This window comes from Ovis aries, chromosome 2 (assembly GCF_016772045.2).
Source record: "Ovis aries strain OAR_USU_Benz2616 breed Rambouillet chromosome 2, ARS-UI_Ramb_v3.0, whole genome shotgun sequence".
NCBI classification, from domain to species: Eukaryota; Metazoa; Chordata; class Mammalia; order Artiodactyla; family Bovidae; genus Ovis; species Ovis aries.
In genome coordinates this window covers 211488410-211502842 of record NC_056055.1, presented here as the reverse complement: position 1 = coordinate 211502842, position 14433 = coordinate 211488410, and the positions used below count along the sequence as shown (strand labels likewise).

At 37.3% G+C, this 14433-nt stretch overlaps 1 protein-coding gene across 23 annotated transcripts in view; it reads right to left on the bottom strand.

The window, feature by feature from the left end:
* Window positions 1-14433, bottom strand: part of UNC80 (unc-80 homolog, NALCN channel complex subunit) — a 215816-nt gene that overhangs the window by 185718 nt on the left and 15665 nt on the right. For all 23 annotated transcript variants that reach the window (XM_042244174.2, XM_042244175.2, XM_027965136.3 and 20 more), the window contains exons 5-7: window positions 12296-12419; window positions 10235-10308; window positions 6850-6989 (exon numbers count right to left, since the gene is read on the bottom strand). In XM_042244174.2, coding sequence (XP_042100108.1) covers window positions 6850-6989; window positions 10235-10308; window positions 12296-12419 — 338 coding nt within the window. The remainder of the gene's footprint in view (window positions 1-6849; window positions 6990-10234; window positions 10309-12295; window positions 12420-14433) is intronic.

Genomic DNA, 14433 nt, shown 5'->3' with positions numbered 1-14433 from the left:
AAGATTATAACGTGAAATACCTCAATTTTAAATGTTACTCAAGTACTAGTTTATTTGGCTTAAAGTGTGAGTTACACTGGGGCGAAGAATCAACAAAGGGCAAGAATCAACAACAATTTTTCACTTTGGACAGAACTATCAGACAATCAACTTGTCACTAAGTAACCAATAAAAGTTATTGTAATTAACTAATTAACTATCTACCTAATTAAATGTGAGAAAGAAACTTACATAAGTGAGTAAAGATGATATGAAGGCAGCTCATTGTATAATATGATAGAAGAGTTCTTTCCAACTTTAATATTCTATGATTCTATAAGTTATTTTGTAGGAAAAAAATGAAAAATTTCTGAAAGGATGAATACCAGTTTTATTCTAAAATATACGTAAAAGTAATGAAGAGGAGTATATATACAAAAAAATGATAATGTTTATATCTACCTGATAAGCTCATGGATGATTTTCAATTAAAAAAAAAAAATTTGATACCTTAAAACTTTTTCCATAATTAGCATATACTTCTTTGATATGCATAGAACACATTATGACAAAAAAGGGTATCAAAAAAAGATAGGAATTGTCTTAGTATATTTTCCAAGCAACTATTTTTTAAGGAAACCAAGTTATTATTAATCAGTGTTGGGAGATGCTAGTAGAGCGCATCTGAAGCAGGAAAACACTTTAGAAATAATAGATAATCTATGGAGGCAGAGAACTGTGGAAATTAGTCCTGACCCCATGCAGTACTTAATGAAGCAGAAATTAACTCTATGCATATGGTAATTAAAGACGAAACCTGACATTAATTTTAAAAAACGAGCTATCTCTTCTATGATTGCCGAGTTCCAGAAAGAGTGATGTTTGGTTCAGTCAAGGTCAGGACAAAAGAGATGGTGAATTGGATTTCTTTGATAAAAGCAGATAGCTTTTGTTCCTAACATATTTGCATTGTTTTGTTATTAAAGTTCTCTTTATTCCTGATTAATACATGAACTCCTCCCATGAAGACACATTAGAATTAGCATATCCCCCCAAAAAAAGAATTAGCATTTCCTGAAAGGTCTACCTTCTGCATCATTTCCATGGCAACCAGCCACTGCAGCTAGGCAAAGAGAAGACATAATTCATTTTTCTAAAGTGCCACTGAGTTCATATCTAATTCGCACATGTAGGTTTATGTGTGCTATGTACTGTGTACACATAAATATGCCAAACAATGCATATATAGAGAGAGGATTGAGTGTGGCAGTATTCAAAAATGGGAAAAAACAATGTCCTTTCACAAAGAGGTAACTTTGAACATCATTGTTATCTTTGTCTTTATATGCAAATCAAAATAAAGCAATTAACAATCAATTTTATTAGAGGAAAGAAAATAATTTGCTATTTATATTTGCAAATTTCCATGCTTACTATGGTTGAGAAAAATTATGCAGGAAATTTAAGTTCCTGGGTATTTTATGACCTCAATATTTCACCCTAACATTGTTTCACAATTTTTTAAAGTCAGGCAGAAGCACAGTATTATATTTGAGGTAAGAAATAACATTTAAATTAAACTTCTTAGAAAATGTATAACAGAATTAGTGAAGAAGGAATATGAAGATACTTAATAACATAATAAAAATAGACATACAGTCATCTATATATATCTCTATATACATAAAATGATGGTTACATTGTTATCATTATTGTTTATTGAAATTAGCCTCCAAAATAGCCCTCAATACCTGCCTCCTAATATTCATAACCTTGTGCAATGTCCTCTCACACTACACTAGGATTGGTTGGTGTGATACAGAATATAGAAGAATCGATGGCATTTACCTTGGTAACTGGATGCTAAAGCTGAAGCTCCAGTACTTTGGCCACCTCATGCGAAGAGCTGACTCATTGGAAAAGACTCTGATGCTGGGAGGGATTGGGGGCAGGAGGAGAAGGGGAGACAGAGGATGAGATGGCTGGATGGCATCACTGACTCGATGGACGTGAGTCTGAGTAAACTCCAGGAGATGGTGATGGACAGGGAGGCCTGGCGTGCTGCGATTCATGGGGTCGCAAAGAGTAGGACACGACTGAGCGACTGAACTGAACTGAACTGAACCTTGATAATTAGGTTACAAAAGACACTGAAGATTCCATCTGGAGATTAGGCTATAATAGACAGTGAAGCTTCCATCTTGGTTCCTAACGCACTTTCTTGGATAATGTGTTTTGGGGGAAGCCAGTTGCCATGTCATCAGAAGCTCTTTTGAGAAGCCCTGGTATTGAAGAACTAAACCCTTTGGTCAACAGCTAGATGAATCACCTTGAAAGCAGACTCTCCAGCCCATTCAGGTCTTCAGATAACTGCAGATCTGGCTTGTCATTGAGAGACCCTGAGCCACAGTCATCTAGCTAACCGCTTAGCTAAATTCTGGATTTGTGATCCTCAGAAACTGTTTGAGATAATAAATGTCTTTCATTTTAAGCTGCTAAGAAATTTTGGTAACTTCTTGTATTGCAGTTGTTAGCTAATGCAGATTTTGGTATTGAAAATAAGCATGGAAAAAGAAATGTGAAGTGAAAAATTGAGAAAGGTGAGCTTGGACATGAATGATCATGAAGACTTAGGTATGATGACTAAGGAATTTGAAATGTATCCTAAAAACTATGGCCACTGAGGATTTATTAACAAGGGAATCAAATGATAAGATATGCATTTTAAATTACTTTTGTAACATTATATAGGTAATGGATTAAAAGGAGGCAACACTGAATATAGAGATACCATTAGGGTCACCTGCAGAAATCCAAATAAGAAATGATAGGGATCTGAACTAAGTCAGTTACTGTAAGGTTGGGGAGGAGGAGAGGATTTGAGAGAGATTAAGAAGGCAGAATGTAAAAGTCTTGGAAGGGAATAAACCTCACATTATTGACTAGAATGTCTGGGTTGATAGTGGTACCATCTACTGAAATACAGGAGGCAGGAGAATACATTTGGATTTAGACAGAGTTTGAGGTACCTGGAAGGAACAGGAAGAGCTTTCTATCAGTCTCTTGATTACATGGGTTTGGAGCTTTAAAGAGTTGTCTAGGTAAGATGTAAAGGTTTGAGGGTCAGCAACATATAGTGAGTGACTGAAACTATGGCAGCAAATAAGACTACTCAGAGGGAGAATGTGGGAGGAGAGGGAAACACCAACAGCAAGAAGAGGGCCATGGAGGAGAAGCCAAAGGAAAAGTCTACAAAGATTCAGCTTGAAATGTAAGGGAAAAGAAACCAGTATAACGTGCAAAAGAAGAGGAGGAAGTGACAGGAAGGACAGAGTGGCGATGGGGGTTAAAGTGCTGAAAGAGCCGATTAGGTCAGAACCAAATATGGACTAAGTTTCAGGTCTATTGGGAGGGGTCAGAGGAAAGTGATGTTAAGCATTTGTTCCCCAAAATGACCAATTACGGCAAATAGCCACAACACTTCCTCCTTTAATTTAATGAGGGATCAAAAAGAAAAGAGGCTTCCATAAAAACATAATTAAGAAGATGGGTAGGTTTCTATAGGAACCTCTGTGCTCCGTCTAAATACCTGTCTTCTTGTGGAAGAGTAGTGAAGAGTGTAGACCATGGAACTGTCTAGACTGAGCTCAAATCTAGATCTTCTGCCTTCTAGCTGTGCGTCTTTGAATGAATCATTTAATCTCTCCATGCTTCGGTTCCTCATCTTTAAAATAAGCACAGTGTCTTCTTCGTGTGGCTACTGTGAAGATGAAATTTATGTACTTATTCAGTGCCCATCATTAAGGCCATGTGCCAGGCACTAGAGATAGAGCAATGAATAAAAGAGATCTGGTCTCTCTGCTCATGCATTTTACAGTCTAGTGAAGGAGACAACTAATCTATTAGACAACACAGGTCTTTGAATTATGGTTGCCAGTTGTACTGTAAGAGAACACAGGAGTTCTGTGATCAGATTTAAAATTTGCCAAAGCTTCTCTAGGAAGTAAGGAAATAATATTTAAATCGAGTCTTGAAGAAGGAGGAGCTGGTTAAGTAAAGAGAGATGGAAGAACCATCCAAGCAGATGGAATAACATACTCCAAATCTCAGAGCTAAGAGGAAATATATTGCATGCGAAGAACTCAAAAGACACTGGAGCCTAGTGATAGGATGTGAGTAATCGCCTGATGTCAGACAGGAGAACTTGATAACAGCCAGATAATGTGGAGCTTTGAGGGGTATTTCAAAGATTTTGAATTGTATCTTGATAGCAGTGGGCAGCCATTGAAAAAGTTAAAGTATGGGAGTGGCATGATTAAGTTTTTTCATGACTCTGTATATCCTTTATTGGGCAGTTACCAGAGCAAATAAGAGGAGACTAACAAGCATGCTGTTGCAGGACTCTAGGCAGGAGGTGATGCGTGGCTTGGATAATATGGTGGGGGCCACAGACACAGGTGGAAGGAAGCAGGTTCAGAATACTTTCATATATGATTTTTCTCAGCCTTCCTCATGCCATAAATTTAATAACTACTCACAGAGTTATTCAAGCCATAAACTTAAGTTATGCTTGACTCTTTTCTTTTTCTCACTCTTCACATCTAGTCATTGCAGCTCTATTTTAAATATGTCCCAATTTCAGCCTCATCTTAGCCTTTCTACCCTTACTACCTCTACCCTAACCAAGCCACCTCTTCTCCCACCTGGACCATGGAAAGTGTCTCCTAACTAATCTCTGTGTCTGCTTTTCTTCCCAAGTCTATTCTCATAAACCATCTGGAGTGATTTTAAGAGGTATAATTCAGTGACATTACACTCTACTGCTCAAACAGCTCTAATGACTTTTCATCACACCTGGAACAAAATTCAAATTTCTTACCATGGCCTCCTGGCTGCTCTGTGATCTGACCCCTTATGGTCTCTCTGGCTTGATTCCCTCACCTTGTCCACTTACTCATCAATAGCCCCTGGTCACACTGGCCTTCCTTCCATTCCTGGAATACACTGAACTTATTTCCACTTCAAAGCCTTTAGGCTTGTTCCCTCTGCCTGGATTGCTCTTCCCAGATCTTCCTGAGGCCATCTCCTGCATATTATTTAGATCTCTAAGAGAAAGAGCCCACTCCGTCCTTATTTGCCTTCTTATCCTTAGATAAACTGAAAATAATTTATTTATGCATTTACTCTCTTCTATCTGTCTGGAGCCAGAAGAAGGTAGATCATTTTAGAACAAAAAGGCAAGTTAATACTGAGAGGAAATATCTATGGATCTTTTTCCAGGGTGGGGAGAGGTATAAGGACATTCTGAATATGTATTCAGAATACATAAAAACTCTTACAATTCAATAATAAGAGGACAAATGACCCAGTGAAAACTTGGGCAAAATGTTTAAATAGATATTTCACCTAAGAAGATACTCAAATAGCTTATAAAGACATCAAAATATACTTAACATCATTGCTCACCAGGAAAATATAAATTAAAACCATAGTCAGATCCCACATCACACCCACTGGAAAGGCTATAATAAAACAAAAATAACATATCCTGTCAAAGATATAGAGAGAAATGAACCCCTAGACATTTCTGGTGGGAAGGTAAAATGGTATAGCCATTTTGCAAAACAGTTTGGTAGTTCTCAAAAAAAAAAATTAAATTTACCATACAACCCAGCAATTTCATTCCCAGGTATCTATCCAACAGAATTAAAAACATGCTCATCCAAAAATTTATATATGCATGTTCATCAAAGTATTATTCACAATAGACAAAAAGTTATAAACAACCCAAACATCCATCAACTGATGCATGAGTAAACAAAATGTAGTACATCCAAATGACAGCATATTGTTGTATGGCTATATTACAGCAATAAAGAAGAATGAACTATTGACATATGCAATGATCTAAAACACCATGCTAAAGGAAAGAAGTCAAATGCTTTTAAAAGACCACACATGGTATGATTCCACTTGTTTGGAGTATCCAGAATTGCAACCATATACAGACAAAAAGCATGTTAAGAGATCATCTAGATCAGGGTGTGGGAACGGGAGTGACTGAAATGGACACAGGGGATATTTGGGGGGTTATAGAGGTGTTCTGAAATTGAAGTGTATTGATAGTTGCAGAATTTTGGAAATTTGTTAAAAACCATTAAATTGTAGACTTAAAAGGGTGAATATTATGGTATATAAATTATACTTTAATAAAGCTATTTTAAACATACCACCTTTTAAAACACTATCCATTAGACAGTAACCTTATTTGAAAACAGGTATATACAAACGGTTTCCTCCCCTGTTAGGTGGAGTTTATAGATGGGCACAAAGGCAAACCTCATGAATCCAGGTTTCCTTAATTTCATCAGAGAGCAGGAAGAAGTGGACTAATGTTTGTCCTAGAGAAGGCATTGGTAAGCAAATTCACTATGACACCAGCTAACAGAGGCAGCTTTGGAATGTTCACAAAGAATAGATTCCCAAATTCCCTGTGCGTACTTTAGAGGCACCCGTTCTTAATACAACGATCTGCTAGTATGAAGTATTTTTATACATTAAAGCAGATCCCTTCACATTCCTGCAACATAATCTTTTGGTAGCATCATTTGAGCTTCCACTTTTAAATACTTAAAATTCAATTTCAGACATCTCATTAAATCATGTCTTACCACGCCTGAATGTTTAAACGAGCTTTTTAAGAATACATACAGCTATTTCTAGACGTATTCACGTAATTATACTCTGACCCAGAATATGTATACAAATATCATACATTTACACATTTTAAGAGACAGAGTAGCTGGAAATTCATATTTAGTTTTGAGGATCTGGAAATACATTTTTGTCCATCATATTGCAGTCATGTACCTGGAGTGCGATGGTCCTCTTTCCTGGGAAGTTTGGGAAGACAGACTTCCATCAAGGGAGTTTCCTCGGTGGCAGCCTGAAATGGTGGCCTTGGGTGAGATGGAATCTGACTGGAATGTTTCACAGACCACCTGGAGTCCCTTTCGGGGTTAGAGACAGTAGATTAGTGTTTTTTGTTTTTGTTTTTTTTTTTTCCCTTCAGGAATATCTTCTAGAATTATCATATTATTGTACATAAATTGTTTTTTAAATTAAAAAAAATTTGCAGCATAAGTATGTCATAGACAAAGGGATTTTGCCTTTGTCTAAGAAGGAATAGAAACAGGCTTCTAAAGAGCCCCTGTATCATTAAAAGTCTTTTAGGCAAAGTACTTTTATGTCCTTTATTTCATTTTGCCCTTGATTCTTTTCTCTTTCTTTTCACCTCCATATCCCGTATCTACAGAAGAAGAGCTGCAAACTAATAATTCATCAAAGATATGTCAGTACCGAGGTGAATGGAATAGAGGCATGAGGCAGAAAACAAGGGTAAGTGAAAAACAGCTAATCAAATCAAAGTCAAAACATGAAAATGAAAGCACAAGGTTCAGATTTTTTCATCATTCATCAGAGGGGAGATGTAAGACATTCTCCCCAAATGAACACAATAACCTTTACTTGTAACCACAAATTCATTTCACTTTATTGACAGGGTAGCTTCCTTTAATTACATTTATCTAATAAATGTAATTCTGCCCAATGTGAGATATTTTCCCATCAGTATTACAGATACATTTATTTGCTAAAAGATAGACCCACAAAAACTGATCATAGTATTTTAACCCCTTACAACTTCTGTTGTATTTTCATATGTAAAATAAGAAAGTATTGTTCAACCATGATGCATAGAGAGAATAGAATACAGCTAGAAATTTGATAAAATAAGTCTTCTGAATGTGATCAAAGAATCCTTTAGCAAGAACATACTATGTATGTTTCATGTTAGATGTTTTGGAGATAAAAACATATTAGATGAATCTGGCCTTGAAATCAAGAACTTACAGCTAAGTTTTAAAACAGATAAACAAAGATTATAGCATCATTTCCAATAGGAGTACAATGCAAGCCACAAGTAGGAGACACATATCTTATTTTTAAAATAAAATGAAATAGGCAAAATTAAAATTTTAACTCTATATTCTATTTAATCCAAAATTTTAATTTCAATTCATCATCAATATAAATATTACTAAGATATTTACATTTTCTTCAAAATATGGTGTACATTTTACACTTAACACCAGTTTAGACTATTCGATCAATTCAAATAGTCATATTTCAAGTGCTCAGTAGCCAAATGGACCTGGTGGCTGTCATATTGGACAGTGCAGGTTAAAGCAATTAGATAAGAGTTCATGGGGAGTCAAGGTCTAAATAGGTCCCTAAAGGAAAGATACAATTTAGATAGGTAAAGGGAGGAAAGAGAGCAATCCAGCATAAGGGAACTGTCTGAGCAAAGCCTCAGAGGCTAATGTTGCAAGCCCTATATCCTGGGAGCAACCCTTTACTAACTGAAGGAATAATGGAGGTCACCTAAGAAGGATGATGCTAGGTGGTGGAAGGCATAGAGAACCAGGAGGAGGAGTTTGGTCTTAAGGTGAGGGGACCCACTAAAGGCACCTAAGGAGGAAAGGATGCAATAAAAGAACAGTGCCTTGTATATAATGAGCCTCTGTGGAATGATGAACTAATAAATAAATGATGCATTAGGAAGATTAATCAGGCTTTATGAACTATATTTATATGAAGCAGGAGAGGCTAGAGGTAGAAAATCCAATCACGTGGTTCCAGCTGCAATCTACATAGGAAGACCTAGATTTAGAAGATAGCAGTGCACATCTGAGCAACAGAATGAAAAGCAAACAATATAACTCAGCAAGAAATCAAATGGAGAGGATTAAAAAGACTGAAATGTTGAATTTATGTATTTCACTGTATCTAAGATGTCTTCAGTTATGACATCATTATTTTATGTATGATCTTAAAAAAAATTCTGTTAAGTTCTTAGTAGTGAGGACTGTTTATTTTATAGTTATTAAAAAGGTCTACTTAGCCTTATTTATGCAGATCTTTTGATTATATACCCACCCCATGCACGTGCATGCTCAGTTTTTGTGTGACTCTTTGTGACCCTACAGACTGTAATCAACCAGGCTCCTCTGTCCATGGAATTTTCCAGGCAAGAATACTGGAGTGGGTTACCATTTCCTTCTCCAAGGTATCTTCACAACCCAGGGATCGAATCTACATCTCCTGTATATCCAGCATTGGCAGGTGGATTCTTTACCACTGAGCCTCTTGAGAAGTATAAATACATTCCATGTATATGTAAAAAGGAAAATATAAGTGAAATAAATTGGTGTAGGTATTCCTAAAATGTTTTCACATTTATAAATTTCAACTCAGAGCTGTTGATATATATTTTTCCCATAGAATAACTTACGCTCCATCAAGAGTGTTATTTCTTAAAAGAGTGTTCCACTATCCCCTCTGACATTCTCCTAAGCCACTGACTATGATTCTGCAAACATAGATGCTAAAATGATCACATTTTGCTGCATAAGAATGACAATCACATCAAGATTTCTACCAGGCAGAGAGATTGTAAGAGGCTAAAGATCATGAAAAATACACTATATTTCAAATGTGTTAAAAGTGAAAAAAATTTACATCTGAGAATAGACGAAACATAGCATATAAATCACAATGTCTATACTTAGCAATTGCTCTACAGGAGACATACTAAGATGTTAACATTTTTAGTTTTGAGGGTAAAAAGGATGATGATAATGGATAATAATAATAATCCTGGAAATAATGCATGAGTTGGAAAGAGGATTCAATTTTGATGGATAACAGTAAATTGTGTTTTCCACATGTTGAACTGAAAGAGAAAGCAGGTCATCTAACACCTATTAAATTAATGATGGTATACATTTCTATGTGACTTTGAACTACTCTGGCTTTCATTTCTTTCTTTTCTGAATCAAGTAGTGCATGGTGAATTTACATTAAATTATATTCTGCTTTATGACACATCTTCTGTTTTATGTGGATTTGTCTTTAGTTTCCTTTAGGGGTGGGACTGTATCTTAAGCCTCCTCTCTACTTCCTCCTCCACACCCGCTATAGTATTATTTTACTTATATCAGGGTTGCCTAGCAAATATTAGGAGATTCAGTAATTGAGAACAAGATACTTTAATGTGGAATGAATAATGATAACTAACATTTATTAAGTGTTATATGCTAGCTACTGAGAAAAAGCACTGGTCAAATCCTACCCTTCAAACCTTGCTATGTTCAAAGAGTATTCACCTTTCTTCTCATGGTTATAATATACTCACCTCTCGGTGTCTTGTGTCTTGATTTGGTGATTCACAGGTCTGACTTTGACTATTGATAGGAGAGCTTCTCTTAGCTGCAAATATGGATGAAATCCCATCACAAATTTTATAAGATTATATAAGTTATATAAGGCATTTTTTTCCTTTTTTCTTTTATATTTTACATATGGTAACATATATGTTTCAATGTGTGCATGCGTGCTCAAGTTGTGTCCACCTCTTTTCAACCCCATGGACTGTAACCCACAAGGCTCCTCTGTCCATGGAATTCTCCAGGCAAGAATACTGGAGTGGGTTGCCATTTCCTTCTCCAAGGGATCTTCCTGACTCAGGAATCAAACCTGAGTCTCTTGCACTGCAGGCAGATTCTTTACCATCTGAGCCATCAGGGAAGTTCATCTCTTTTTTGAATCAAAACCCCATTTTAATAGATGGTTAAAACCTTGAAAGAAGACATTTAATAGCATGTATTGTAAGAGAACTTCCCTGGTGGCTCAGACGGTAAAGTGTCTGTCTACAATGCGGGAGACCTGGGTTCAATCCCTGGGTTGGGAAGATTCTCTGGAGAAGGAAATGGCAACCCACTCCTGTACTCTTGCCTAGAAAATCCCATGGACAGAGGAGCCTGGTGTCCATGGGGTCGCAAAGAGTCGGACACAACGGAGCAACTTTACTTTCACTTTCACTTCCTTTTCATTGTAAGAGAAATCAAACAACCGATGAAAAAATCTTTGCATTTTTAGGTTATGAATATAGATTTCTTCATCTATTCAGTCCAACTCTATAGGTTAAGGCGCTAAAAAAAATTAGCCATACTGAAAATTGTAACAGTTAATATCTACATAGTACCTAACATGAGCTTCCCAGGTAACTCAGTGGTAAAGAATCAGCCTGCCAATGCAGGATACGCAGGAGATGTGGGTTCAATCTCTGGGTCAGAAAATCCCCTGGAGTAGGAAATGGCAATCCACTCCAGTATTCTTGCCTGGGAAATCCCATGGACAGAGGATCCTATTGGGCTGCAGTCTATGGGGTTGCAAAGAGTCGGACAAGATTGAGTGACTGAGCTCACACAGTACCTAATATCTGTCAAGTTCTGTTCTAGGTGTTTTTACATGTATCAACTCTTTTAATACTTATAATAATCCCTATAATAGCTTATGGTATATTACCAGATCCATTTTACAGATGAAAACATTAAGGAAGAAGGAATGTGGGGCTTCCTGATAGCTCAGTTGGTAAAGAATCCGCCTGCAATGCAGGAGACCTTGGTTCAATTCCTAGGTTGGAAAGATCTGCTGGAAAAGGGATAGGCTACCCATTCCAGTATTCTTGCCTGGAGAATTCCATGGACAGAGGAGGCTGGCAGGCTAAAGTCCACGCGGTCGCAGAGTCAGACACAACTTAGCAACTAAAACCTAAAGAAATGAAAGCACTTGGGGGAGGTTAGGTTATATACATGGTAAAAGATCTGGGGTGAAGCATGAACTTTCCAGGCACTTTTCAAGCTATCATGTTGTACTCTTTCTACAGTTCGACAATAGGACTATTTCATTAGACAATCCCAGTAGTGAAATGCTTTGATAGCAAACAACAAACCTCCACTAAAGCAAGATTGTTAAGGAGCTGCTACTCCATCCATCATAATTATGATTAAGATGAAATAATAATAATGGCTACCAGTTATTTATTTCCTATGTGCCTGGCATTCTTCTAAGCAATTTTACATATATCAGCTCATTTATTCTTCATCATAATCCTGTAAGTATTTGTTACACTATATTTATATGGGAGTTATATTGTAATTCCCATGTTACCGATGAGGAAATGGAGGCTTAAACAGGAAGTTTAAATGACTTACCCAAAGTCATACTTTGGTAATACCACAGCATGTGCTCCTGGTTTAGAGTTTCTCATCATGTAAATGAACCCTACACCCAGGGGCCCCTAGATAACTCCCTGGAGGAATTTTCTTCCTCTTGGTTTCTTAAGAGCGAATCACCCATCACCTTCATGCCTATGTATGCTGAGACCATCCCACTAGGTGTTTGAGTCACAAACCTGTAATGATGTTCCTGATGGGCTTCACCAGTGCTGTGAAGCCGGAGACTTCAGGCTGTCTGTGTTCCCACATGGGCTGCCATATAACAAGTCCACTGGCCAGTCGAAATGTGAGGTCAGATTCCTAGAAGCAGAGAAAGAAGATCTATGTCCAAGAACTGGCTGAAGAAAACAGTCAATGCAACAATTAACATCTGTCACAAACTACTGTGTGTAAGATAGGTTCAAGGGTGTATTGTGCAACATGGAGAATATTGCCAATATTTTGTAATAACTACAAACAGAAAGTAACTTTTTAAGATTGTATTTAAAAAGATCATCATTCATAAGATTATTTTCAAAGTAGGCTGATCTTCAACATCTTCCTTCCTCACTCAGATAAGTGTTTTTAGGATAAATCAATAGGCTTAAATTATCATCACAATGGGCTTCCTGGGTGGTGCAATGGTAAACAATCCCCCTGCCAAAGTAGGAGACACAGGAGAAACTCAGGTTGATCTCTAGGTCGGGAAGTTACCCTACACGTGGAAATGGCAACCTTCTCCAGTATTCTTGCTTGGAAAATTCCATGGACAGAGGAGCCTGGGGGGCTATAGTCCATGGGGCCGCAGAGAGTTGAATACAACTGAGCACACACATCATCATCATCATAATTACTACAAAAATCATGGTGATCTCCTTTAGGCAAAATTAGTAATTAATTAAGATGGAACTTTGGGCAGAGCACAAAATACAAATTATTGTTTTCTATTAGCACTCATTGAGTCCTTTTCATTTCAAGGGCCTAGGCAGATCTCTTTACTTATGCCTGTTGATATTGATATTATCTCTCTTAAAGAGTTAATTGTCCTCTTTCTCTCTCATAAGGCAATAGCCTCAGATGCTGGCCATTTTGACTTTCTATTCTCCAGTCCATCTCCTGTTCTTGCATTTCATGGAATCAGTAACCTGCAGTTAGACCCTTCTTAGTATATTATTTTGTATTGTTGCCTTCTCAACAATCTAATTCCCTGAGGGCAGAGATGTAGCCGGCTTTCTCCTCCTCCACAATCTCTGTCACCATCACAATACTAAATTCAGTGTTAGGCATTGGGTACACAATAGGTTCTCAATAAATATTTGCTGAATTGTACTGACTTTACAACCCATCCTCATTTAATTTGTTTACCACTGAAAGTCTCTGCCAGGAAGCACATTCTCTGCTTCATCATTACACCACTTTGAGTGTCTGAGACGTTTCAAATGCAGTTGTATAAGTACAAACATATAACACTCTGAGGTTACATTTTCAGCAATGCAGCCTCTCAAATCAGCATAGACTTGAAAGCGGAGAGAGTCTGAGTGCAGATTAATGAGCACAACTGAGACCCAGGAATTCACTTAGGGTGGTGACTTGCAACCCTGGCTTGTATATAGTATAATCACCCAGGGAGCTTTTAAAACCTAGGACCCTCAGGTCTCACTTCTTTCCCCTAACCAGACCAATTAAGTTAGAATCACTGTGAGATTTGCTTAAGTTCCCCCTAGTGACTCTCGTGTTAGCTACGGTTGAAAACCACTGATCTAGAAGAACGAGAGCTAGCAAAAAATTGAAAAAGTTGGGAAGAAAAGGATTCTGCAAATGGTGAATCAATGCAGCTCAGTATCAAAGGAAGCCTCAACTGGAAATGCTAGCTGAAATCCCTGAATAAATCTCTGTGTTGGTATAGAGGGGACTCTAAGCTACAGACCAAGATCCTGGCACCACAGTGGTACTCATTATGGAGAAGCATCTAGTGGCCATATTGGAAAAGCATATAAAGAAAGCATTTGGTCAAATTCATTCAACAGTCATTCTACAAATGTTTACAGACCACCTACTGTGTACTTGGTCCTATTCGAGATTCTGGAATACAACAGGGAACAAAGCATACCAAAAACATCTCTGCTCCCCAGTGCAAAGGAGAAGCAAAGCAGAAGGAGGAAAATGGCAGGCAAGGTGTCGATGTTTTAGACAGAAAGGCCACGGAAGGCCTTCTCGTGCAGGTGATATTTGACTAAGGATCTGAATGAAATGAAGGAGCTGCCATGTAGCTATTTCCTGAAAATGCATTTTATAAAAAGGGATCAGCAAGTATAGTTGAGCTGTTTCAAATCCT